Here is a 22380-nt window from a genome sequence, read left to right as displayed (position 1 = left end):
TCATGAAGCAATCCTTGTTTTTTTTTTTTTTTTTTTTTGCAATCCTTATTTTTAAAAAGAAAAAGCAAAGCACTTCAAAGCAAACACTCAAGTCAAGCTAAGCTGACAAAATGTTCCCTTTGGCTTCAGGGAAATTTACTCTGTGCAAGTAAAAGCAGTTCAAGCTTGGGGCACCTGCTCTGGACTGACAGCCCAGCCCGTAAGCAACTGAATGCAGGCCAGACAAACAAGGGTGAGGCCAGTTTGTTCTTCAGGCTGTCCCTGTCCTCATTCCTCCTGCAAAAACCTTCATGAATCCTATGTTGATGTCAGTAGCTGCCTATGTTATGAATGCTATTACATTTATATAATAATCAAGTTTTGGGGCCCATTTTAAGTATCTGAAATTGCAAGATCAACTGTTACAAACTTGGCACCACTTTCAACTATGTATCCATGTCTAGCAAAATTTTCTCCAAACCAAAAAAATAAAAATAAAAAAATAGAAATAAACAGATGCTAAAGTTGATTTAAACCTGAATTTTATACTGATTAAAACAGCTTCATTGTTCTTTATAACAAGAAATTATTATAAACTTGAATTCGCCTAACAAATTAAAACTAACAAAATAACCAATCTCATATCTGTTTTACATATTGGGGGTTCAACAAAAAAATTTTCATTTTGGAGAAAAAAGCTATTTCAAAACATTTTTAAAAACCACTGTTAAGGAGAAACGTTTTAGGATGAAATGTCCTTAACTGGGAGAGTTGGGAGATAAATCATCCAGCAGAGGGCTCTGTGTAAAAATGTTTATTTTTACCCATGTTTAGAATACAGGAACTAAAGAAAAAAGAGACACCTCAACTCCAAAGCAACAGTGGGTTGGGCCTGCCCACAGCCAAGGGGGAGGCCATTCCAGGGTTTCTCATGGACTACCCCCTAGTACTTAATGTCAGTGCCACTAAGCAGGAAACTTGAGGAATCAGGGTGAAGACCTTACCAGCTGCTAGCGAGCGTGCAAGGGAAGAATGGGATGTCTATGTGGCTTCCCTGTCATCCCACAGTCAGGAATCACAGGGCAGGAGGCTGAGGCCCCCAATTCAGTTAAGGGCAGGAGGCTGAATGCCCAGGTCCAGGAAGAACAAAAAGGGGATTTTGGAGGTAGGCTTTTTCATCATGTTAAAAAACAGGCACATTATCCAACATCTCCCTGTGGCCCCAAGCTGCTGACCTGGCCCCCTGATGCTTCTCCTCTCCCCACAAAACCAAAGGTAGTAAGGAGGGGAGGCAGAAGGTGGGGAATTCTGAGAGTAGGGAATGCTTCGGTCACTAGAGACTACTCATGAGAATGAGCCAGGAGAGCAGAGGGAAGAGGGTGAAACTATTACTCCCTCTGGGTGGGGTGGAGTGGAGTGGGACAGGGCAGAGCCAGGAAAGTGACAGAACATCCTGGCTCAGGCAAAGGACCCTGTGTAGCAGGAACAGAGGGCCACAGAGAGTCGCTCTGGAGGGAAGAGGCTAGGCTAAGCTGCACAAAGGGCATGGAAAGCTCCTTATGAGCACAGCCTCAGCTTGCTCACTCCCTCTGCTCTTGGCAAAGAGGGTCTGGCCTAGCTCACCTTTGGGAGAAAAGCCTGGAGACCAGGGTGGAAGGAGAGCAGAGAGAAGTGAGATGCTCCCCCACTCCTTCTCAGAGGACACTATTTGAACCCTGTGATCACTAGGGCCTGGGCCCAAGGCAAGCAGAGTGAATGCACTTCATGGAGAGCAGAGAGAAGCTGGGCCCACAGCTATGTCTTGGGGCAGTGTGCTGCTTCTTTCTCCCTGAGGGCCTGGGGCCAGAGGCAGTCACAGCTGCCACCTCAGCTTGCTGCTGCCAAAGGCAGGTTGGCACAACCACCCCAAGGTTCTCTGGACTTGTGAAAGAGAAGAGGAAGAAGGGAAAAGTGGGTATGAAAAACATGGTGGAGGATAGAAACAGTTATAGACATGTGGGGAACAGGAAGGTGGCCACATCAAGAGGAGTTCTGGTTCTGGTAGATGGAAGCTTTCTCCTTCAGCAGGTCCAGACACAAGTGGCAGCTCCAACTTCCTGCAGAGAAGCACAATGGGGTAGGGATTAGTCCCACACAGCCCTCACCTGCTTGCTGTTCTTCCACTCTCTGCACCCATCCTCCACTATAGGGTCAGCTCTCAGTGGAATGGGAGAAACTCTGCAGCAGCCAAGTTTCATGGTTATCCTGAGAAGGGAGGAATCTCTAGGTCTTTAAATATTGTGAAAAACCATTCTCAGTGGAAATAAACAATTATCTGGAGGACTATTTCAGAATACAGATGCTCAAGCCCTCTTGGCCCTATTAAATCAGAAGCTCTGGGAGTAAAAGGGTCTAGGCAGACAGGAAGTTTCTAAAACGTCCCAGTTTGGGGCTTGTTATTATAGAAGAACCAGACTTGGTTCACATGGCCCCAAAGGTTAGACTAAAGATCAAGGATAGAAGCTCCAGAGGAACCAATTTTGATTCCACATAAGATAAGGCTTTCTGTGAAAACTTCTGCAAGACAGGCTCCCACCATCACCAGGTGTCTGAGCAGAGGCTGAGGACCTGATTAGTAGGGTCTAGTTTCAGAAAAAAAATAGGACACAATTGTTCCTTACAAGAAAATTAACACTCACATCTTGTTTTTTTTTTTTTTGTAGAGACAGAGTTTCACTTTATGGCCCTCGGTAGAGTGCCGTGGCCTCACACAGCTCACAGCAACCTCCAACTCCTGGGCTTAAGCGATTCTCTTGCCTCAGCCTCCCGAGTAGCTGGGACTACAGGCGCCCGCCACAACGCCCGGCTATTTTTTGGTTGCAGTTTGGCCGGGGCCAGGTTTGAACCCACCACCCTCAGTATATGGGGCCAGCGCCTTACCGACTGAGCCACAGGCGCCGCCCTTTATTTTTTATTTTTTGTTGTTGCAGTTTGGCCAGGGCTGGCGCCCTATTCACTGAGCCACAGGCGCCGCCCCCACATCTTGTTTATTAATATAATATATACCATGGTTGGATTCTTCTATTTTTCCACTTTTTTTTTTTTTTTGAGACAGAGTCTCACTTTGTCACCCTTGGTAGAGTGCCGTAGAATCACAGCTCACAGAAACCTCAAACTCTTGTGCTCAACCAATCTTCTTGCTTTGCCTCAGCCTTCCAAGTAGCTGGGACTACAGGTGCCCATCATTAATGCCTGGCTATTGTTTTTTTTGAGACATAGTCTCATTTTATCACCCTTGGTAGAGTGCCATAGCGTCATAGCTCACAGCACCCTCAAAGTCTTGGGCTTAAGCGATTCTCTCGACTCAGCCTCCCAAATAGCTGGAACTAGAGGCACCCACCACAACGCCTGGCTATTTTTAGAGACGGGGGTCTCACCCTGGCTCAGGCTGGTCTTGAACCTGTAAATTTAGGCAATCCACCCACCTCAGCCTCCCAGAGTGCCGGGATCAAAGGTGTGAGCCATGGAGCCTGGCCCCCTGGCTATTTTTAGAGGTGGGGTCTCACTCTGGTTCAGGCTGGTCTCGAACTGCTAAGTTCAGCCAATCCACCCACCTTGGCGTCCTCAGCCTCCCAAAGCACTGGGATTACAGGCATGAGCCACTGCGCCAGCCCGGATTCTTCCATTTTTTAAAAAAACAACAAAATGTCTAAAAATTATAAACATAATTATACATGTGTGTATTTACACAATATTCTGGAGATAAGGATCCACAGCTTTTATTAGCTCTTCAGAGATGTGACACAAAAATGTAAGAGGAAGATCCGTTCTAACTCAAAAGTCAATAAGCAGGGGTTGATAAAACTTTACTGTAAAGAGCTAGACAGAATGGTAAACATTTTAGGCTCTGTAAGCCACATAGTTCCTTTCTTTCTTTTTTTTTTTTTGAGACAGAGCCTCAAGCTGTCGCCCTGGGTAGAGTGCCACAGCATCACTGCTCACAGCAACCTCCAACTCCTGGGCTCAAGCGATTCTCCTGCCTCTACCTCCCAAGTAGCTGGGACTACAGGCACCTGCCACAATGCCCGGCTATTTTTTGGTTGCAGCCATCATTGTTGTTTGGCGGGCCTGGGCTGGATTCGATCCCGCCAGCTCAGGTATATCAGGTATATGTGGCTGGTGCCTTAGCTGCTTGAGCCACAGGCACCGAGCCAAGCCATATAGTTTCATTCACATCTTCTTTTTCTTTTTTTTTTTTTTGTAGAGACAGAGTCTCACTATACTGCCCTCGGGTAGAGTGCCGTGGCGTCACACGGCTCACAGCAACCTCTAACTCTTGGGCTTACGGGATTCTCTTGCCTCAGCCTCCCAAGCAGCTGGGACTACAGGCGCCCGCCACAACGCCCGGCTATTTTTTTTGTTGCAGTTTGGCCGGGGCTGGGTTTGAACCCGCCACCCTCGGCATATGGGGCCGGTGCCCTACTCACTGAGCCACAGGCGCCGCCCCACATCTTCTTTTTCTTAAAATTCCCTTTAAGACAGGCACAGCGCCTCATGCCTATAATCCCAGTGCTTTGGGAGGCTGAGGCGGGTGGACTGCCTAAGCTCAGGAGTTTGAGACCAACCTGAGCAAAAGTGAGACCCAGTCTCTAAAAAAAATAGCCAGGCATGGTGGCAGGTACCTGTAGTGCCAGTTACTCAGGAGGCTGAGGCAAAAGGATCACTTGAGCCCAAGAATTTGAGGTTGCTGAGAGCTATAATGCCACAGCACTCTACCTAGGGTGACAAAATAAGACTCTGTCTCAAAAAAAAAAAAAAAAAAAACAACCAAAAAACAAACTCCCTTTAAGAGGACTACTTGAGCCTACAAGTTCCAGACCAGCCAAGCAAGATCTTGTCTCTACAAAAAACAATGATCTCAGAAAACCGTGCCTTTGGCTCAGATGAGTAGGGCACTGTCCCCATATACTGGAGGTGGCAGGTTCAAACCCAGCCCGGGCCAAAAATTGCAAAAAAAAAAAAGAAAAACACACAAAAACCTTGGCTTGGCATCCGTTGCACAGTGGTTACAGCGCCAGCGACCCACACTGAGAATGGCCGGTTCCAACTAGGCCCGGGCCAGCTAAACAACAATGACAACTGCAACAAAAAATAGCTGGGCATTGTAGCAGGCGCCCATAGTCCTAGCTACTTGGGAGGCTTAGGCAAGAGAATTACTTAAGCCCAAGAGTTTGAGGTTGCTGTGAGCTTTGATGCCACAGCACTCTACCAAGGGCGACATAGGGAGACTTTGTCTCAAAAAAGTAAAATAAAATAAAAACGCAAAAACCATTCACAGCTTGCAAGCTACATAAAATGACTGTGGCTGAATTTGGCCCATGGTTTCCCAACCTGACCTAGAACTTAGAGTATCTGATGACTTCTAAGGGTTAATCCTCAACTGCTTTAACATTTACAGTTCAGGAGCTCTTGAGCTCAGAAGTTTGAGACCAGTCTAAGCAAGCGCGAGACTCTGTCTCTACTAAAAACAGAAAAATTAACTTGGTCCCTGCCTGAAGTCCTAGTTGCTCAGGAGGCTAAGGCAACAGGATCACTTAAGCCCAGGAGTCTGAGGTTGCTGGGAGATACGATGATGTGGTGAGCATTCCACTACTTCTGTGTCCCATGGAACTTCAACAGAAAAGCCATTCTGCAGTTAGTATAGATTTTGTTTGCAAATTGATATTCGATGGCTAAAAAACAAAGCACAAACATGCTAATTCTCCCAAAAGCAGATATACAAACTGGGCCTGAGAGTAGCTGAGCACTCCCCTGCAGCTACCAAAGGACTCTCTGATTTTGTTAGTGGCCTAATTCTCTAGAGGAGTGACAGCAGTTTGACATGTATTACAAGTCAGCTATATACAGGGCAAACTGCTTTTTTTCTTTTTTTATGAGACAGTCTTACTTTGTCCCCCTTGGTAGAGTGCCATGGTGTCACAGCTCACAGCAACCTCAAACTCTTGGGTTCAAGTGATTCTCTTGCCTCAGCCTCCTGAGTAGCTGGGACTAGAGGCATCTGCCACAACTCTGGGCATTTTAGAGAAGGGTTCACTTTTGCTCAGGTGATCCACTCACCTTGGCATGCAAGAGTGCTAGGACTATAGGCATGAATCACCACACCCGACCTCGAGTTCATGTTTTTTTATTTTGACAGTCTCACCCTGTCACCCTGGGTACAGTGCAGTGATGTCATCATAGTTCACTGCAATCCAAAACTCCTGGGCTCAAGCGATCCTCCTGCCTCAGCCTCCTGAGCAGCCAGGACTACAGCAACACGCCATGATGCCAGGCTAATTTTTCTTTTTTTAGTAGACATAGGGTTTCACTCTTGCTCCAGCTGGTCTTGAATGCCTGAGCTCAAGCAACCCTCCTGCTTTGGCCTCCCCAAAGAACATCTCCCCAGGTGTTAGACACCATGCCAGCTTACACAGTGAAACACTTTCTCTGGCCTATAATGCTGGCCCATATCCTCTGTGCACAGTAACAGCTACTGAGGTCTTTGTGTGCTCCTGAGTAAACTCCTGAATTTTTATAGAGAAGGGGTTTAGGCATGGAAATCCAGCTGAGAGGGAAATTATGGAGAAATTTCCTAGACTGGCTAGAGGAAAAGAAATCATTCCTTTTGGGTATTCTCTACTCAACACCTGTTTTCTTTTGGGCTGTTCATTTTCTGTGTTTGTAAATGTAACTCATGAAAAGGTGCAAACATTAAACCTTAAATTGAAATGCTAAGAAAGTATTCTGGGGTGGCGCCTGTGGCTCAGTGAGTAGGGCGCCGGCCCCACATGCCAAGGGTGGCGGGTTCAAACCCGGCCCCGGCCAAACTGCAACCAAAAAATGGCCAGGCGTTGTGGTGGGCGCCTGTAGTCCCAGCTATTCGGGAGGCTGAGGCAAGAGAATCATGTAAGCCCAAGAGCTGGAGGTTGCTGTGAGCTGTGTGACGCCACGGCACTCTACCGAGGGCAGTAAAGTGAGACTCTGTCTCTACAAAAAAAAAAAAAGAAAGTATTCTGGGCTTGGTGCCTGTAGCTCAGTAGCTATGGTGCCAGCCACATTACATTGGAGCTGGCGGGTTCGAATCCAGCTTGGGCATGCCAAATAACAATGACAACTACAACCAAAAAATAGCTGGGCATTGTGGCGGACCTGTAGTCCCAGCTACTTGGGAGTCTGAGACAAGAGAATTGCTTAAGCCCAACAGTTGGAGGTTGCTGTGAGCTGTGACACCACGGCACTCTACCAAGGGCAACACAGTGAGACTGTCTTAAAAACAACAACAACAATTGGGAGGCTGAGGCAAGAGAATCGCGTAAGCCCAAGAGTTAGAGGTTGCTGTGAGCCGTGTGACACCACAGCACTCTACCCGAGAGCGGTACAGTGAGACTCTGTCTCTACAAAAAAAACAACAACAACAACAAAAAAAAACAAACAACAAATTATTCTGAACTGAGCCAAAGCAAAATGCCTTATTCCCCAATTTGGAAGAACAAATAACTTAATAATAGAAAGAACACAGAACTCAGTATTTTCCAACTCACTAATAACATCACTGTTTTGAGTAAGAGATCTGGGCAACTTACCTTCAGGAGGCTCAGACATGGATGGGGTAAGACAATACATGTGGTAGCCACGATCACAGTCATCACAGAAGAGTAGCTGGTCCTAGAGTAGGAAAAAACATGGGGCTGAGTGACTTATGTGCCTCAGTTAGGCCACTGGGGGTAAAGAGTAAGAAGGGGGCTTCTGTGACACTACTGTTACTTCCAGAGAGAGGAGCAGCATAGCTGGCAAGTAAGAGATGCAGGAATTTTGGGTAGGAAACACTGTTATCCATCTCCAGTCCAGATCTAGTCACTGCCATCCCTCCCCCACATCCTGCCAGACCCTGGCTGATCACAACAGCCTCCACTCCAGTTCTCTATCATCTACCTTCCAAAGGACAGCCAAAGCTATCTTTTATTTTTTTTTAAGAGAAAGAATCTCACTTTATCACCCTTGGCAGAGTGCCATAGCATCACAGCTCATAGCAACCTCCAACTCCTGGTTTAGGTGATTCTCTTGCCTCAGCCTCCCGAGTAGCTGGGACTACAGGTGCCCACCACAACACCCGGCTATTTTTTTGTTGCAGTTTGGCCAGGGCTGAGTTTGAACCCACCACCCTCGGTATATGGGGCCGGCGCCCTACTCACTGAGCCACAGGCGCTGCCCGCCAAAGCTATCTTTTTATTATAAAATGTGAGACAGGGACAGGCACGGTGGCTCATGCCTATAATCCTAGCACTCTGGGAGACCGAGGTGGGTAGATAGCCTTAGCTCAGGAGTTCAAGACCAGCCTGAGCAAGAGTGAGACTCCATCTCTACTAGAAAAACTAGACGGGCATGGTGGTATATGACTATAGTCCTAGCTACTCGGGAGGTTGAAGCAAGAGGATCCCTCGAGCCCAAGAGTTTGAGGTTGCTATGCCACTCTAGCTAGGGTCACAGAGTGAGACTCTGTCTCAAAATAAGAATAAAAAATTTGAGGCAGTGTCTCTCCCCTGATTAAAACCCTCCAATATAACTGGGCATTGTAGCAGGCGCCTGTAGTCCCAGCTACTTGGGAGGCTGAGGCAAGAGAATTGCTTAAGCCCAAGAGTTGGAGATTGCTGTGAGCTGTGACACCACAGCACTCTACCTAGGGCGACATAGTTGAGACTCTGTCTCAAAAATAAATAAATAAATCAATCCCTCTAATAGTTTCTCTTACATTTAGGACAGAACCCAGTCCCCAAGACCTAGCCCATCTCATCCCCTGCCATGCTCTCCCACAGACAAAAGACTCCATCCAAGTATATCACCTTGTCCACCTGAAAGGCCTCTGCCCTGGCTCTACCTCCAAACCTGCTTGGAATGGCTCCTTAGTATCATCCAAATTTTGACGCCAACAGCACCTCCTCAGAAGAGCCATCTCTGACTGTCAAGTCTAAATTAGTCATCCAGTTACTCTTTGCCACATTATTGGTTTCATTTCATTCATGGTCTATCATACAAATCTCACTCATTACCTTGATTATTGCTGTTCCTGTAAGAATGTAAATCCGGGAAGGTGGGGGGACCTGATTTGTCTTGTTTAGTACCCTTAGTCTCTAGAACAATGTATGCCACAAGGTCAGTACTTAACATGTAAGTGACTTATGTGCTTCAGTTAGGCTACTGGGGGGATAGGGTAGGAAGTGGGAGGGATCCTGTTTCTGTAACAGCAAGCTCACTCTCCTTACTCTAGAGGGAACTTTTGGAAGAACAGTAAAGCCCAGAAGGAGCTAGCCAGGAGGGGGCAGGTACGTACATCGTTCTCAGAGGTGCCACAGATGTTGCAGCACTTGCACTCAATGCACTGCCAGCGGTAGGTCTTCACCGCCGCCATCATCACAGGGGTGAACTGGAGGCAAGAGGGATGCCCTGTAGGGGGAAACCGAGTGAAACAGCAGCTGAAAATGGGTGGAGAAGAGAGGATCCCCTGTCTGTGGCTACACCTTCTCTTGGCCAGAAGTGAGGTGAGCTGGTTGACTGTGACAGCACTAGAAGTTGGCAAGGCAAGAACCTCTTGGGGACTGTAAGTGACAGGAAACTTCTCTTGGAGGGAGGAGGTACCTGAGCGGCCACAGTCAGAACAGGACACTAGCTCCTCAGGCTGTCCTGTCTTCTTGTTGATCTTTGAGTCGCCCAGACAGAAGTCACAGTAATTGTTGGGCAAGGCCAGTCCATCGGGACCCTTCTTGGCTACAGAGAGAAAGGGAACTGAGACAATGTCCCTGAGTCTCATCCCTGTGAAAAGGGGTTTGTAAACAGACCAACTCCTCAGCTTACATTTCTGCTCCTCTGACCTCTGGGAAACAGGAGTGGGTGGTTGGGAGTCTTCCTTGTCCTCCCCCTCCTCCTCAGCCAAATGGGAGTGGGCGTAGTGGTAACTGAGGCCTGGTCGGTTCTTGTAACGTTTCCCACAAACTGAGTGGGGAGAAGATTGCAGAGGAAGGTGTTAGGATACAAGAGTGCCACATCCCCATCCCTGCCAGCTGTGGAGTTCCACCTGAGCCAGAGAGGGCAACCTCCCCCACCACCACCAGCTCTGTTCTGGAACAGGGCTTTTGTGAGGCCCCCTCCTCTTGGTCTAGAGCATCAGATCCCAAGACACTCTAGCCTTCCAGTGCTCCCAAAATCAACCCCATGGTCACCACTACTCTTTCACACTGGCTTCTGGGAGGCCCTTTGCCCCATCACTGCTTGACCTAGGAACAGTTACGGGCTGGGGAGCTCCAAATTAGGGAAGGGAAGGAAATTTCTATAGTCCTGCAGCATAGCAGGAAAGGGGAAAGGTGAAGAAGAGACTTCAAACATTTTTATTCCCCAATAAGTGTGGGGTAAAAGCTTAAGTTACTGGGTAGAGAGCACGAAGGCCAACTCTGCTGAATGTAGATAAACTGGTGGGGGGAATCTCTTAGGAATACCTATCAACTGAGTCAGCTGCAGCAGGTGATCCCCCACAGAAATCCAAATACATTCCCACATCCGTGTCCTGTCCAGCCCCCACCAACTAGCAAGGAAAGCAGATCCCCACGAGGTAGCCTATAATCTTGAGCAGATACTAAGACGGGCACTTGGGCCAGCAGGCAAGGAAGGGGGAGAGAGAATGGAGGAGGCGGTGGTGGGATGGTAGTTAACATCAGCTAACCACCAAGTGCTTGTTCAGGGAGGGTAGCAGGTGGATCCGTCTGCAATGGGCTCCTTATGATGCCCCTGAAGCTGCCCCACACTAGGCTGAGCATCTCTAAGAGCAGGCTGTGAGAGACGAGCAGAAGTAAAGGCAGCTTCTAGGACTTGAAGAGTGGAGCACAGCAGAAGTTCCACCACTCCTACCCCATGCCATTCCACAGGTTTTAAAATTAGCACAACAGGAAATTAGAAAGGCAGGAGGAACAAGGGAGGAGGGAAAAAGGGACAGGAAAACCAAAAGTCTGAAAAGTTGAGAGAGCTACCTCTCTGGGGCGCTTTCGAGGTATGCTTTTGTTTGAAACTATCTGAAAGACAGAAAGAAAAGTCATGAGAAGAAGGCCTTGACACACTTGAGACAGGAGCAGCAGCAGCAGGAAAGCGGAGCAAGCGAAAGAAAAACCCCAACGGCGATGGTCTCCCAGGGTAGAGAGACAGAAGCGGGGCAAGCCAGAGAGGACGGGAAAGAAAACAGTCATTGAAAAACTTAGTGTTGGATCCTGGGGCCCTGACTTGACTGGGGCCAACAGACGTGCATGCCATCTATTGAGAGGCCAACCCTGACTGCTGTCCCCGCCCAACACGCACTCCCACCCCAGAGAACAGCAGAAATCTCTCCCAGAGCATGCAGGTCCCACCCAAGTAGCAGAGGCCTCAGAGGGAACCAGTCAGCCAACAGGCAGGATGAGAGCCCAGGCTTGTTTTATAACTCCAGGCAAAAACACAGCCCTCCCTCCTCTCATATCCTGAGCAGGAGCTGGGTCCAAGGCAAAGACTACCCACCCACTAGTGAGGCACTCACTGTCACAGGCATAGGGCTTGTCCCGATCCTCCAGGATGGAAGCATCCAGCTTCTTACGGGCACTGCCCACACCCTTACCCTGCCAAGAACAAAAAAAGTCCTTACTGAGGTATCTAGGCCTGAGGAGTTAAAATTGTACTGAAAGTGGCTACTAATGTCACTTGAAGGGAAAAATGGCAAGCATAAGAATTAAGACATTCTAGACTGTAAGTCCTAGGCTGGCCTCTCACCTTGGATTTCCCCTTGCCTCGACGCTTGGGAGTGTCTTCCTCATAGTCCTCATCATCAAGGTCATCCAGAAAGTCATCAGGTTCTAGGATCCGCTGAGTGAACAGGATTGGGATGAGCACAAATAATGTGTACCCAAAAGCCCCCCATGGCAGGATTGGCCAAGGCCACCTAGAACTTCCTCTGTGACCTGGCCCCACTGACAGCAGTCTCACTCCTCACCACTGTCCTTTAAGCACCCTTCAATCCCATTCCTGCTTCCTTCAGTGTTTTGGGCTTTCCTTCCTCTGTGCCTCTCTTCAATGTTGTTTCCCTAGCCTGGAATACCTTTTTTGCTATGCCAAGGGGCCAGATCAAATGGCATGATTCCATAAGCTTTCCCTGATGCCCCAAGCAGCCAGGCCCTCTCTGCCTCTGTTTAGCCACCCAAGAGCACATTAACCATGGTTCCCAAGACTCAATCTCTAGTTTAAAGAAGAGCTTTCTTGGTTGCTTACTTGTGCAACTTTGTGGGAACTTTTAAATCTGCCTCAGCCTGTCTGTGAAATGGTGACCACAGAACCAACCCCTTAAGGTTATACAGATTAAAAGAGAAAGCATATAGGAAAGCATGCAACAGTGCCTGGCAAATTTTTAGCCTTTTTTTTTTTTTTTTTTTGAGACAGAGTCTCAAACTGTCACCCTGGGTAGAGTGCCATGGCGTCATAGCTCCAACTCCTGGGCTCTAGCAATCTTCTTGCCTCAGTTTTTCTATTTTTAGTAAAGATAGGGTCTTGCTTTTGCTAAGGCTGGTCTCGAACTCGTGAGCTCAAGCTATCCACCTGCCTTGGCTTCCAGGAGTGCTAGGATTACAGGCATGAGCCACCATGCCCAGCCAGCCCTTCTTATTTTTAGTTTTTGTTTGTTTTTTTTGTAGAGACAGTCTCACTTTACCGCCCTCAGTAGAGTGCCATGGCATCACACGGCTCACAGCAACCTCCAGCCTTGGGCTTACATGATTCTCTTGCCTCAGCCTCCTGAGTAGCTGGGACTACAGGCGCCTGCCACAACGCCCGGCTATTTTTTTTTGTTGCAGTTTGGCCGGGGCTGGGTTTGAACCCACCACCCTCGGTATATGGGGCCGGCGCCCTACTCACTAAGCCACAGGCACTGCCCGTTTGTTTTGTTTTTTGAGACAGAGTTTCACTTTGTTGCCCTTGGTAGAGTGCTGTGATGTCATAGCTCACAGCAACCTCAAACTCATGGGCTCAAGTGATCCTTTTGCCTCAGCTTCCCAAGTAGCTGGGACTACAGGCACTTGCCACAACATCCAGATATATTTTTTTTTTGCAGTTTTTGGCTGGGGCTGGGTTTGAACCCGCCACCTCTGGCATATGGAGTTGGTGCCCTACTCTGTTGAGCCACAGGCGCCGGCCACCCAGATATTTTTAGAGACGAGGTCTTATTCTGGCTCAGGCTGGTCTCAAACTTGTGAGCTCAGGCAATCTATCCGCCTAGGCCTCCCAGAGTGCTAGCATTACAGGCGTGAGCCACCACGCCCGGCCCTAGCCCTTCTTATTTTTATTTTCCCCATCGGCAGAAACCAAGTCTGTTTCACTTACGTAGCCTTAGGCACCAGAAACTATGACAAAAACTTCTATGTCAAAAGAGGATAAACAAGTGCTTAGAAGGAGTAGGAAAGACTGGATAGCAACAGAAAAGCCAGGCAGTACCCAGCACCAATCAGGGAATGAAGTGGGAATAGAACTGCAGGTACCTGCTGTGACCCATAGCTTCTGCTTCAGTTCTAGTAACTGGGTGGCCCTTATGAAGAGAAGGTTAGTTTCCATCGAAGTTTCCTTAGCCAGAGGTATAATCTCATACCTTCCGCACTCGACTGTTGGCCACAGGAAACTCGCCCAGGCTGTCATCATCAACTCGGGGATCTGGGGCACCTCGTTTCTCCAGGGGGTCAGTGCGCAACAGTGCCTCTAAACTACTGCCGTCCTGAGAGATCAACCCCTCCTTCTTTAGGTTCTGGTCTGTGTCTGCAAGCAAGGCCAGGATGAAGCAAGGCTCAGAAAACATGAAAGCAGACTGCTCTGAGTCTATATTATGCTGGGGCTTTCTGAAGGCCTGTCACTGTCTTCTGTTCTCTGGCTGTCCAGGAACCAAGAAACCCTAGTTCAATGGCACTGTAATTATGTTTGCCTGTCTCTCTTACTAGACTGAGCTCTTTAAAGAAAGGAATCTCATCTTACTCACTTTAGTATCTCAGGACCTAGCATTTGGCCTGGTAAAGAACAGGTAATTAGCAGGTCTTTTACCATGCAGCAGACCATGTTCCTGCCGAGAAGACGCGCCTTACCTAGTTGTTTTTTTTTTTTTGAGACAGTCTCAAGCTGTTCCCGTAGGTAGAGTGCCATGGTATCACAGCTCACAGCAACTTCAAACTCTAAGGTTTAAGTGATTCTCTTGCCTCAGCCTCCCAAGAAGTTGGGACTACAGGCGCCAGCCACAATGTCCAGCTATCTTTTTTTTTTTTTTTGGTTGCAGTTGCCATTGTTGTTTGGCAAGCCCGGGCTGAATTTGAACCCGCCAGCGTCAGTGTATGTGGCTGGGGCCCTAGCCGCTGAGCTAACAGGCACTGAGCCCATCTTACCTGGTTTAATAGATGGGAAAGAAAGCCGTGGATCCTCAGGGGGGTGGGCTCGCCGCTTTTTCCGCCAGCGCCGGGCAGGGTAGGAGTACAGCTGTCCAGAGGCCAATCCTATGGAAGAAAGGAAAAGAAGTCAAGCCCCAACACAGCCCTAGAAAATAATACTAAACCCTTTCTAAATGAGTAGCACCCACCACCGCCTTTGAGTTCTAGAGCAAGGGAGGAAAACTGACATTGACAGTGAGAATCTAGTGGGTTGGGTGAGAAAGTTTGTGGCAAAGAAAAATAGATGTAAACTTAGGGGCCTTGGCTAACACATAGCTCTATGATGTGCAATAATGGCTTGAACAAGGCAAAAAAACAAAGATAATGCTATGAACCTGTCAGTTTCACCTGCCCTGGGTTTATAGTTATAAGAAGACCATGCCCATCCAAAGAAAGGAAGCAGGCTTGGCGCTCATAGCTCAGTAGTTAGGGCACCGGCCACATACACTGGGGCTGGTGGGTTCAAACCCAGCCTGGGGCTGTTAAACAACAATAATAACTATAATACAATAAATAAAACTACAACTAAAAAAATAGTCAGGCGTTGTGGCAGGTGCCTATAGTCCCAGATACTTAGGAGGCTGAGGCAAGAGAATTGTTTAAGCCCAAGAGTTTGAGGTTGCTGTGAGCTGTGATGCCACGGCACTCTCCCAAGGACAACATAGTGAGACTCTGTCTCAAAAAACAAAAAACAACAACAACAACAAAAACTGTTAGACGGGCGGCGCCTGTGGCTCAAGGAGTAGGGCGCCGGTCCCATATGCCGGAGGTGGCGGGTTCAAACCCAGCCCCGGCCAAAAACCAAAAAAAACTGTTAGACGGAAAGCACTGGGGAATGCCTCATCACCTACGACGAGGACACTTCTTTCCCCTTGTGCTACCGAGTCCTGTTCTCCCAAGTCTGGACCCTCACCTGGACCTCGGTGTCTCTTTTCCATCCAGATGTAACAGTTGCTCTGGGCTACTCCAGTTTGTGAGTCCAAGAAAGGCAGTCGTACGCTGCGCTCAGCACAGAGACGGGCATTGTAATTGTGGCACTGCTCCATGGCATCTTTGTAGTACTGCTCTCCAAGGCTGTAAGAAAGATAAAAATCAGGTGTGTGTGTTGGGGCAGGAGGTGTGGGATGCTGAGCTATTCTGCTCCCCTGCCATCTGCTTCTCTAGAAGGCTCGAGGGACTGGGAGACTGTCTCTTTGGTTCTACTTGTCTTCATTTCTGTCTCATAGGACACCAAGGTCCATCACTAATGGTACTTTACAAATAAATTACCATCAGGGATAACGTGATATTATCATGCATCTAATCTGACTTAAGAGCCTTTAAATAGGGTTTCTCATGAGTTCAGCCCTATACTAGTTAAGATGTTAATACTTTTGGCTTGGCGCCTGTAGCTCTAGTGGCTAAGGCGCCGACCACATACACCAGAGCTGGCAGCCCTGGGCCTGCCAAACACCAGTAACAACTACAACCAAAAAATGGCTGGGCATTGTGGTGGGCACCTATACTCCCAGCTATTTGGGAGGCTGAGGCAAGAGAATTGCTTAAGCCCAGAAGTTGGAGGTTGCTGTGAGCTGTGACACCATGACACTCTCTCAAGGGCAACATAGTAAGACTCTGTCTCAAAAAAAAAAAAAAAAAAAAAAAAGATGTTAACACTCTTGACTCTGAGAAACAAATGTTAGTCCCTCTTAACAGAGATGGGAAAGAGTTCAACAAGGTCTAGGGGGCTGGGCGAGTTGGCTCACACCTATAATCCTAGCACTCTGGGAGGCCAAGGTGGGTGGATTGCCTGAGCTCACAAGTTCAAGACCAGCCTGAGCCAGAGAGAGACCTCATCTCTAAAAATAGCTGGGTGTTATGGCAGGTGCCTGTAGTCCCAGCTACTTGTGAGGCTGAAGTAAGAGAATTGCTTGAGCCCTAGAGTTTGAGGTTGTTGTGAGCTATGACGCCACAGCACTCTACCAAGAGCAACAAAGTGAGCCTGTCTCTAAAAAAAAACAAAAAACAAGGTCTAGGGGATTTTGTTTTGCAAACTTCAGTAAATCCATACCATGAAATTTGATTTAGGCATTAAAAAAAGGGTGGCGCCGACCACATACACCGAGGCTGGTGGGTTCAAACCCAGCCTGGGCTAGCTAAAGCAACAATGACAACTGCAACAAAAAAAAACCAGCCAGGCGTTGCAGCAGGTGCCTGTAGTCCCAGCTATTTGGGAGGCCGAGGCAAGAGAATCACGTAAGCCCAAGAGTTTAAGGTTGCTGTGAGCTATGAAGCTACAGCACTCTACCGAAGGTGACATGGTCAGAGTCTGTCTCAAAAAAAAATTTAAAAGAGGGTGCTCTTCATGTACTGATATTAATACATAACTGCCATGTGAGTTGCATTTAACTCACACTAGTTTTGAGCCCAGGACCACATGAAGCTGTGAAACCTCTGCTCACTGTTTTCGCTGTCAACTGGCACCTGTTCCAGCTGGCCAACCCAAGTCCATCACACATGCTAGACTGTGTTCTCCGATCATCATAACTACTGATTGTGCTGGAGGCTCTTTGAATGAAATCAATGATAGTATGCACATGCTTAGGGGGTATGATTCAAAGGTAGTCATCCAGCATCATCCAAGGTCTACGCCAGATACAACTCAATACTTGTAGAATGAAAAAAACCCTCAATTTTCAGAAACAAATTCATTATGTTGTGAGTCACATACAACTCATGTGGCATGCAGTATGAAAAATGATCCTTACGCCATGCGAGTTGTATATAACTCATGAACAGAAAACAAAAAAATAACAAATGCTTCATTAAATTAGAAAGGATCATTTTGTTTTCAACATTTTTATTCTACTTTGGCAGTCAATGTGTTAAACAATTTCCAAGATAACTAGGAAAAAAAAGCAAGGTGTGTGCTGAGGTGTCACAGGATACTACCATTTATATAGCAGAGATGGATAAGAAACTGCAAGCCAAAAAAATAAAAAGCAGGGGTAGGTCCGGGCTGGTGGCTGAGGCCTGCAGATTGCCTGAGCTCACAGGTTAAGGACCAGCCTGAGCCAGAGCAAGACCTCATCTCTAAAAATAGCCAGGCATTGTGGCGGGTGCCTGTAGTCCCAGCTACTTGGGAGGCTGAGGCAAGATTGCTTGAGCTCAAGAGTTTGAGGTTGCTGTGAGCTGTGATGCCATAGCACTCTACCAAGGGCAACAAAGTGAGACTCTGTCTCAAAAAAAAAAAAAAAAAAATTAAGAAAAAGAAACTATAAGCCTCTTGGGGTGGCACCTGTGGCTCAAGGGGTAGGGTGCCGGTCCCATGTGCCGGAGGTGGTGGGTTCAAACCCAGCCCCGGCCAAAAAAAAAAAAAAAAGAAACTATAAGCCTCCAGGGAGAAAAACTGGGTGACTAGGGCAGTTTCTTCCATGTGCCTTTTTATATCTTTTGAATTTAGAACGAGGCTTTTAACCAACTTATTAATCTCTTGTACTAATTTTACATTTATGGAAGACATCTGAAATACCTTAAGTTCTTAAAGCTTTTTTCTTTTTGGTAGAGACAGTCTCACTTTATCACCCTCAGTAGAGTGCCATGGCATCACACAGCTCACAGTAACCTCCAACTCCTGGGCTTAGGTGATTCTCTTGCTTCAGCCTCCTGAGTAGTTGAGACCACATGCACCCACCACAACGCTTAGATATTTTTTTGTTGCAGTTTGGTCGGGGCCGGGTTTGAACCTGCCACCCTTGGTATATGGGGCTGGCGCCTTACCCACTGAGCCACATGCACCGCCCAAGTTCTTGAAGCTTTTATTGAGTACTGATATGAAATCTGTTTTTGCTAAGGCTCATCTTGGACCCCTCCCCATTCTCACACAATCAGATTATGTAGTAAAGAATCTTCTTGGTCTCAAAAGGCTCAATTGGAAATCTGAATGAAGGGCTAAGTACCTTAATAAGTTGGAAAACCACACAGTGCTAGGAGTTATCTGGTGCTAAGAAGCGTGTAAACAGAACCAATTGTATTCTTGTCCTTCAAGGTTTAACAATCACTTTAAGAATTCACATTTATAGTCAATCAATCATAAACTGAGAGAAGAGACAATTTCCTTTCCATAGCATCTCTAATACCTATGAAGATGTCTGGAACACAGACTTGACTTGATAATAAAAAGTCCTTGGCTAGTCTGCAAGTCACCACAGAACATGGACATTTGCTTAACCCAGGTGGACCTTAGTTCTCCTCTAGATGAGCTCTAGTCCAGTGGACTGGACTAGATATAACAGGATTCTACATGAAAGAGAGCCCAGGTATAAGAAGCTGAATTTATGTCTATACATTGGGCTACATCAACAAACTCTGCCCTACAATCTGATGAAGGCCTTCAGTGAGAAGTCACAATAAACCACCCTGTACAGCTTAGCATGTTTCTAGCAAGTGAAACAGACATATACCACACAAAGAGATGAAAATACCACAGTACAGTTTGGCTTGATTCAAAGAGCTGTAATGACTGTAATCTGAGGTGGGCCTGGATCTTGTGCAGGAAAGCAGGGGGGATAATGGAGCAGGTTCACATTTTCACATTTGCTTGCCTTTAGGAGGCAGCCACATCCTGACCACACAGAGTAAAACGTGAGATAAACAAGGCTGAGTTCAGCAGCTCCTTTGTTTGTGTTGATGGGAATTGATAATGACACTGAAGTCAAACAGAAGGAAAGGCCAGACTGGCTGAGGGCCACAAAGTCAGAGCAAGGAGGATGGAAACCATTTTACCAGGAATGAATGAGATGTTCTGTCAGAGCTCTTGCAAGTTAAGTGAAATTTCAAAAGGTGGAGCAGTCTTGTGGGTATGAGGGCTGGGAATGAAACACTGAAAAGAGAGTGGAGGGAGCAGGGAAAGAGTCTGATAAAGAGAGCAAGAAAGAATGAGAGAGAGTTCTTAAGAACCTAGGGGTCCTGCAGCAAGAAATTTCAAGTTAATATTATTTAGCAGCCACAGCTATTTTATACTATTATTTTGCCCTAGTAAGACCCATTAAAGACTGTTTCAGGCTTGGTGCCTGTGGCTCAAGCTGCTAAGACACCAGCCACATACACCTGAGCTGGCGGGTCCAAATCCAGCCAGGGCCTGCCAAACAATGACGGCTGCAACCAAAAAATAGCCGGGCGTTGTGGCGGGCACCTGTAGTCCCAGCTACTTGGGAGGCGGAGGCAGGAGACTCACTTGAGCCCAGGAGTTGGAGGTTGCTGTAAGCTGTGACGCTGTGGCACTCTACCCAGGGCAACAGCTTGAGACTTTGTCTCAAAAGAAAAAAAAGGACTGTTTCAATCCTGCATCCCATTTGGGAGGGATAGTCAATTTACATATTCCTTGCCCAGGACAAGATTCAAGTTAGAAGAGATGGGCTAGTACTCCTGACCTCAACATATAACCTCAGCTGTCAGAAGACTTGGTGTATAATCAAGAGAAGCACTAGAAAAGCATCTCCTTCCAGGGTAAGAATGGTGCAGGAAGAATGGAAGCCCATTCTTAAAACGACTGTTCTGGTCAATGCATCTAGAAATCAGGAGAAGAAAATTGTTTTTTTGGGCGGCGCCTGTGGCTCAAGGAGTAGGGCGCCGGTCCCATATGGCGGAGGTGGCGGGTTCAAACCCAGCCCCGGCCAAAAATCACAAAAAAAAAGAAAGAAAAGAGAACTGTTTTTTCATTATTAGAACTTAATAACACTACATGACAAAGCTGGCAGACTTTCTTTCCCTGAAGAAAGTCTTCCAACATGAAAAACCTCATTACACGTAACACTCCAAACCCAGGCAAGTTTGACATTTCCCCAGGACAGTAAGATTTCCCAGGAAAGGAGCTGTGATTCTTTTTCGATAATCATGAAACCTGTGTAAATCTTTTGGTTACAATGGGATGGGGGAAGTCAACAAAGAGAAGGGGCAGAGAAACAAAGAAAAAATATCTGAGTCAGGAAGGATAACTATATAAATGCTATATCAACAGTGTCATTTCTAAATTGAGAAAAATGTCAGCCTGAGGAAAGAGCTGGGGAAACAGGAGTGGGCAGATCAGAGAGAAAGATAATAGTGTTAGGAGGAGGGATGGCTGAAAGAGGCAGCAGGATAAAGCAGAAAGCAAGTTAAAAAAAAAAAAAAACTACAAGAAGGCACTTAGCTTAATGGAAGTGGAAAAGCCTGCTCAAAGAAAAGGCTCTAGGCAGAAGGGAGATGCAACTTACCCTTAAAGAAGGCTCTTGGGGAAGGGAGGGAGAGCAGCCCATGACAAAGAGGAGAAGCTGTGGATCCCCAGCCTTTACCGTCATCCAGTCGAAAACCCTGACTGGACAGCTAGACAGCGCTCCATTTTCCTACCCTTGCACCAAGCCCAATAAACCCTTTAAAAGCGTGCTCTGTTCACGTACCGGGCATTAACTCATTTCAAATTTCATTCAGATTCTTCCTCGGGGAGGAAGCAGGCTGGGAACAAATCAAGTCCCAAAACATCTTTAACTCACAGAAAGCAGCTAATAGATCAGTTTCTATGTTCCCAACAACCATTAACTTTAACTTTGCTCGAAATCTGACCAGTACAACGGTATCGTATAGTAAGAATGCCCAGTTAGACGTCCCTTTATGCTCTTAAGTTGTTCCCGGTTTTTGATGGCTGCGACTGGCCGGCGTAAACACCCACTCCCCTGAAGTTCTTTCCCTTCTGTATCTGCTCCTCGACAAATTCTTCCCAAGAATATTTTTAGTTTCGGGTTCTTGCTACTAAGACTTCTCCCAAACGTCACGGGGCCGCTTAGAACTGTAACAGTCCTGCAGTCCTAACACCCCCAGGGGCCGCCGAGCCTGTTGCTCCAGGGCTGGCCGCGGGCAGCAGATGGGGAGGGGTCGGCCGGGGCTCGCACTGGGGCAGCCCGGGCCTCAGCGTCTCGGAGAGCAGCCGGACCGTGTTTCTCGTACGCAGCTAGGGCGCCATACTCTGGCCCCGCGGGGCGCTCAGATCACACGGCCTCACAGGGAGGCTTCCAGTCCGGGGTTCCAGTGTGCCCCCCTCTGGGCCTCCACAAGTTTCCAAAGAAGCGCAATGTCTTTTTCCGAGTCTCCCGTTTCCCTTCCCACTAGGAGTCGCAACATGGTCTTCCCGAGCACGTCCCTCTCCCTGCCTCGTCTCTTCCCGCACCGCCCACTACCTCCAGGCCCCTTACAACACCGCCCGGCCTAGGAGAGAAAGAAACCACCACTCACAGCTTCACTACATTCTCTACCACAGCCGCCATCTTCCCTGCTTTTCTCCCTCAGGCCGGGAGGCCCCGAAACCCACGGCGCGCAGGCGCCGGGACTGCGCTGGGGCACCAGTTTCCTCTTCCCTCTGCGCAGACGCCTCCCGGGCACGCGGGCGCGCACGAGAGCGAGCGCTGGAGAACGAGCTTCGCGTCCGCTTGCTGGGTATACTAGAAGGAAAAGCCTTGATAACCCGCAGGGGCCCGACGCGCAGGCGCAACTGGAGATGGGTGCGCGCCCTGTTGTTGCGACTGGAGCTTCTCCCAGTTAGAGCAGCGGGAGGAGGGAGGGAGGATCTGACCTGGTGCAGAAGTGAGAATACTAAAGGTTAGTGGAAGCTGGGGCGGGCTCCCGAGATAGGTTGGATGGAGCGCGTGTGTCCTGCCACCTAGCTGACGTTTAACCACGTGGTTAACCCTTTGCCCTCCTTCGTAGGTGAGGAGCTGGTGAGTAGCTGAAGTGAGTGATGGTGCAGTCCGCTTGTGCTCCCAAATACGTCCCCATTTTAGGGAGACGAAAGTAAACGCCCAGAACTGGGCAGTTCTTTGGCTTGACTATTGCAATCTGACAAAAGTTACCATACTGGGTGGCGCCTGTGGCTCAAGGGGTAGGGTGCCGGTCCCATATGCCGGAGGTGGTG

The 22380-nt window shown here is 47.9% G+C and overlaps 1 protein-coding gene across 3 annotated transcripts; it reads right to left on the bottom strand.

Moving 5' to 3' along the window:
• Positions 1-778: 778 nt before the first annotated feature.
• DPF2 (double PHD fingers 2) lies at positions 779-22001 on the bottom strand. 3 transcript variants are annotated; one of them, XM_053561025.1, is made up of 12 exons: positions 21705-21994; positions 15373-15533; positions 14418-14525; positions 13640-13803; positions 11779-11871; positions 11549-11627; positions 11013-11054; positions 9847-9984; positions 9631-9759; positions 9326-9438; positions 7581-7662; positions 779-2075 (listed from the first exon to the last, which is right to left on the bottom strand). In XM_053561025.1, the coding sequence occupies exons 1-12, from the start codon at positions 21734-21736 to the stop codon at positions 1999-2001; spliced, it is 1218 nt and encodes a 405-aa protein (XP_053417000.1). In that variant the 5' UTR covers positions 21737-21994; the 3' UTR covers positions 779-1998. The 3 variants fall into 3 exon arrangements, with proteins under 3 accessions (XP_053417000.1, XP_053417001.1, XP_053416999.1); XM_053561026.1 differs by lacking the exon at positions 11013-11054 and having other exon boundaries at positions 21705-21989; XM_053561024.1 differs by lacking the exon at positions 11013-11054 and having other exon boundaries at positions 9631-9984; positions 21705-22001.
• Between the last annotated feature and the right edge of the window lie 379 nt (positions 22002-22380).

The sequence above is a fragment of the Nycticebus coucang genome, chromosome 14 (assembly GCF_027406575.1).
Source record: "Nycticebus coucang isolate mNycCou1 chromosome 14, mNycCou1.pri, whole genome shotgun sequence".
Lineage (NCBI taxonomy): Eukaryota > Metazoa > Chordata > Mammalia > Primates > Lorisidae > Nycticebus > Nycticebus coucang.
The sequence above is the reverse complement of the archived record's forward strand: the minus strand, read 5'-3'. Positions and strand labels throughout refer to the sequence as shown.